Source organism: Myotis brandtii, unplaced genomic scaffold, assembly GCF_000412655.1.
Source record: "Myotis brandtii unplaced genomic scaffold, ASM41265v1 scaffold191, whole genome shotgun sequence".
NCBI lineage: Eukaryota > Metazoa > Chordata > Mammalia > Chiroptera > Vespertilionidae > Myotis > Myotis brandtii.
In genome coordinates this window covers 673,244-678,274 of record NW_005357115.1, presented here as the reverse complement: position 1 = coordinate 678,274, position 5,031 = coordinate 673,244, and the positions used below count along the sequence as shown (strand labels likewise).

Genomic DNA, 5,031 nt, shown 5'->3' with positions numbered 1-5,031 from the left:
GCGGTCAATACGGTAAATAAACACAGCAGCCTCCTCTGATCCGCCAGTCGGCGCAGATCCGAGGCCTCCCAGGCCTGGCGCTAAAAGCCAGCGGCCGTCCCGGCTTTGTTCCCAGGGAAAGGAACCCTCGGAGCCGGTCTGGAGGCCCTCAGACTTGGCCCCGGGTTGGTTAGCCCACGTGGAAGTTTTAGGAGGGAGGTCAGGAACCAGTGGTTTGTGCTGGATTTTGTGAAACAGCCGCGCTAGGAGTAAGAGAAGTGTCTTCCGGGTAAAGAACTGGAGAAGCAGTCACTTTTACCCAGCGCAGAACAGCATCCAGAAAGGCAATCAGGGCACCCAGGAGGCCTCTGCGGACCTCCTGGCCTCTGGGCCCCTCTTGGTCGGTTAGCTGGTCCCCAGAGACCACCTTGATTAAGGTCTCAGACAAGCTCCGTAAATGCACGAATCAGACAAGTTCCAGGTATCACTTGGTGCCAAATTTAGCAAATAAAAAATAAATTTTACATAGGACATACTTATACTAAAAGATTAGCCATTGTTTATCTGCACTTCAGATTTAACTGGGTGGCCTATAGCTTTTCTGGCAACTCGACCCCAAGGGGCAAATGTCTGGCTCAAGGCGAATCTTGATGGCCTGGAGAGACCAGAACTCCTGGTTGTGACATTTCTTGGTGGCACAAGTTAGCTGTGGGGAATGCTGAATTTTCTGGTGCCTCAGATACTGAAAGGCAAAGACAGCTTTTTACTAGAATCCACTGCAACACTGCAACCCTTAGATACTGTACGGCCACTTTCACAAATTGAATATTTTGTATATTTAAAATCGCTTCTCCGTATTATGATCACAGAAACTCATGGTGGGGGGAGGTAGGTCAGAAAGAAAACATCCCAAAAGGGGATCAATAGATCTTTACCATTCTCAGATAAACATGTTATCTTTTGAAATAGACTTTCTTTTTCACTCAGAAACAGATTGGGCAGAGAAAGGAAATAAAACAATGTTGGGGTCACTTTCAATTCAATATAGCTGATAAGTACATTTTTCTTCTTTTGGGTGAAAAGACAATATGATGGGTTGGCACATTGCACTAGCCATTTCTGTATATAGGTTGTATCAAAAGGAAGAAAATACATTTACCTATTACCTATGGCCGCTTTCATACTACAGCACGGGCAGAGTTGAATAACTGGGACACAGAGGGTTTGATCTACAAAACCTAAGATATTTACTCTCTGGCCCGGTAATGAAAAAGCTTGCAGACCCCTGAAGTAGAGTACTAACAAAGCAATATTTTCAAATCACCCTGGATTTCATCACATACATGCTTATATATTTTTTTTCAGGGCTGCAATGATTATTTACATTTTTTTTTTTTTTACTTCTGACATTTCCTCTTATTGTAATGGCTATTTCCCCATCTTTTAAACTTTATTTTGACAATTTAAAAAAAGTCATATTGATAGATTGCTAACATGTCCACTTTAGTAATTTTTGATTGTTACATAATATTTTGCCATAGTAATATAATCATTGTATATAACCATTGCTTGAGCTTTACTGTTGTCGTTTACATTTTAAAAATTTCAGACATTGTTGTGGTTATATGTTTTTGTATTTGTTATTTCCTGAAAATACATTGCAAGGTGGATTACCGGGTTTACAAAGAGTGGGGAGAGGTTACCCTTTTGGACCTTGCTTTGTAGTAAGATTTTGTTTTCCAAAAGGATTATGCTAGTTTATGTCACCAACAGTGAATACGTATTACAATTGGTACCATAATCTCATGAACATGGGGAATTTGCTTTCACATTTAGAAGCCATATTGCTTTACCTATCAGCATACCAATCACCTTTGTACAAATGAGAACAGTAGGGTTTTTTAGGGGGGGGAAAGATCTTCTTTCAGGGCTACATTTTAACTTTTATGGGCCTTCAGTGCTTTTGTCTTTGTAGATACCTTACTCCATGAAAAATAAAATTATATTTTATGACTATATTGGTATAAAGATAAATATATTAAGATTATATGCTAAAACATTTTCTTTGACCGAAAAGTTCATTTTTTCCCTCTTCTGATTTTAAAAAAAAAAAAGAAGAAGAAAAAAAACATTTCTTGGGCCTCTGAAAAGTATTGTGAGTCCTAAGCATTGTGCCTGCTTCCTCTATTGGAGAAGGTGGCCTTGTCTGTTATCCTCCTTTCTCAGGCTGAGAAAACTTAGACATATTTTGACTTATGACAGGAAAGAGAGCATTAGCCATGTGAGGCCTATTACAGGAAATGTAACTACCCACTTATCCATCTTGCAATTTAGTGAGAAATTAAGAAATTGTTTTAGATTACTTTGGGGGGAGGCACGGAAAAGTTAGGTCAGTCCCTGATTCAGATAAAGAAAGTGGGATTAAAACAAATTGTAATGTGCTTTCTACGTGAAAGAAGAATGAGTTTTCCTCACTCGTTTTCTCCCTCTGCCTTAAAAACCAAACAGGTACCCTGACGTGCAGGCTCGGGTGCAGGCAGAACTGGATCAAGTCGTGGGTCGAGACCGTCTGCCCTGCCTGGATGACCAGCCCAAACTGCCCTACATCATGGCCTTTCTTTATGAAGCCATGCGCTTCTCCAGTTTAGTGCCCATCACCATTCCTCACGCCACCACTGCCAACGCCTCTGTCTTGGGCTACCACATTCCCAAGGACACGGTGGTGTTTGTTAACCAGTGGTCCGTGAATCATGACCCCGTGAAGTGGCCTAACCCGGAGGACTTCGATCCCACCCGGTTCTTGGACCAGGACGGCTTCATCAACAAGGACCTGGCCAGCAGCGTGATGATTTTTTCAGTGGGCAAACGGCGCTGCATCGGGGAAGAGATTTCCAAGACACAGCTGTTTCTCTTCACTTCCATCCTGGCTCACCAGTGCAATTTCAAGGCCAATCCCGACGAGCCCGCAAAAATGGATTTTAATTACGGCCTGACCATTAAACCCAAGTCATTTAAAATCAACGTCACTCTCAGAGAGTCCATGGAGCTCCTCGACAGGGCTGTCCAAACGTTGCAAGCCGAGGGAGACTGCCAGTGAGAAGCCAGAAGCAAGCTGGAATTTTAGAAGGACTCAAGGTTTGGGGGATGGGGAGTAAAATTTTCCAGCTCCTCTGTGCCACTTTCTCAGTTCACCTCTAAAGTGAGCCCAGATCCACACTGGGCTGTGCAGGAGCTCTGGGAAGATTTCTTTTCAGTCCAAGAGTGAAGAGGCCCAAAGAAGTTTTATACATACATCGAATGCTGGTAATAACTTCTCCAGAGAGCATTCTTTGGAGATAAAACACATTTGGGCACACATGCAGAACTACCTGATGAAGAGGTACTTCCAATGCCATGCTTTCGTGGGTGGGATCGCAGGTGGGTGTTCTGTGTGCTGAACAGCAGTAGAAAACCGTATTGAGCAAAGTTTTAGAATATATTGTTGAATATGCAAAGGCACATAATTTCAGTGAAAGACATGTGATTGAGGGTGAGAGGGAAAAGATTCAGACCGGAAAGTTCCTTCTCACCTTGTCAATACAATAGCTTAGTTAAGCTCTGGTATCTGTGGATGGATTTATCTTTTGGCCTACTGATGTGCTTTCTCGTATTTTTTTGGATGATTCATAAAGTCATTTGCTGAAAAGGAAATTAATAGTAGTTGGTTTAATGATTATAATGGGTTCAGTGATTTATCATTAATTATAAAATGTAAATTGTTAAATTGTAAAACATTCCAAGTTGTGTTGATTGCCAAAGTACAGAATTTCAATTATAAGCAACATCTGCCACCCCCCCCCCCCGAAAAAAAGCAAGATTTACCAGCCCAGCTAAGCTTTAAATTATGTAATTGCAATGCACTGAGTTCAATAATTAGCATAGCTTTCAAAAAATCACCCAATAGTACTCAATATGTATACATTTATAATTATTCATAGGCAATATGTATTAGTTATTTTATTATTAAATTCTTAGTATTATATTATTTTGGTCAAGAAAAGGTTGTATAACATATATCTTTTATATTGTCATAGAAAATTGAAAAGTATAACCAATTCAACTAATTCTGGCTCAAATACATGAAATGAGTTAGATTAAGTCAACTACCTATTTTTGACATGGAAACCAAGTTGAAGCAGTCTTGTCTTTCATCCAAAACTCAAAAATCTAAAAATTGGGTCTGCAAGATGTCTTCCTTATTACTTTACAATATATTTATTTAAATTCTATTCATAATACAGAATCTCTTTTAAAAATTGATCAAGTTAATATGTTATAATTCCCAAACTCTTGGCATGCTTAAATTTTAATTTAATTTTAAAGGCATTCTAATTATTGAGAACCAGTTGAAGTTACTGGAAATCTCACCATTAGCCATTGGAACGCAGAGAAATTTCACCTGTGTTTGCTGATGAACAGCAAACAATGCAACAAATTACCTGAATGTTATCTTTATTAAGAAAGAAGAGGGAAAATTTCCATTATAACAGACCTAGTTTTCCTTTTAAATTATTTTAAAAAATAACATTACTATCAGTGTTTTGGAAAGTCAGAGTCAGAAGGTAGTCTTGGGGGGCTGTTTTGAGGACTGCATTGTGTATCACTGAAGCTGATCAGATAAATGGTGTTGTCTAAGATGGGCAACCCAGTGAGCTGTCCCTTTGGTAACTGTGAAAACATAAGGCTTGAACAAAATGCATACATTTAGTTTATACAAATAATCTAAAAACCTTAAAAAAAGTGATGGAAGATTGTAAGAGTACAAAATGAAGTTTGAAGATTTAACTTTCATCAAAATTATAAAGGAAGGAGTGTATCATGGTTGTGTGTGTAGGGGTGGAAAGAGAAAAGAGTGAAAAACTGAAAAGGAAGAAAGATGGTTAAACCACTCGTTCCAAATTAATTAATTTGAAATATGAATATTTAGAAAAAGGATGTTTTTCATGTACCTATATTAAATCTCAAGTAGACTTTAAAAATCCACAACATATTAGATCTATTTTGTAACTCAAA

The 5,031-nt window shown here is 39.0% G+C and overlaps 1 protein-coding gene across 1 annotated transcript in view; it reads left to right on the top strand.

Annotated features, from left to right (window-relative positions):
- The window catches only part of LOC102251701 (cytochrome P450 1B1), a 5,522-nt gene extending 990 nt beyond the window's left edge, over positions 1–4,532 (top strand). The window contains exon 2 of the mRNA XM_005864831.2: positions 2,488–4,532. Coding sequence (XP_005864893.2) covers positions 2,488–3,076 — 589 coding nt within the window. The 3' untranslated portion in view covers positions 3,077–4,532. The remainder of the gene's footprint in view (positions 1–2,487) is intronic.
- The last annotated feature ends 499 nt before the right edge of the window (positions 4,533–5,031 follow it).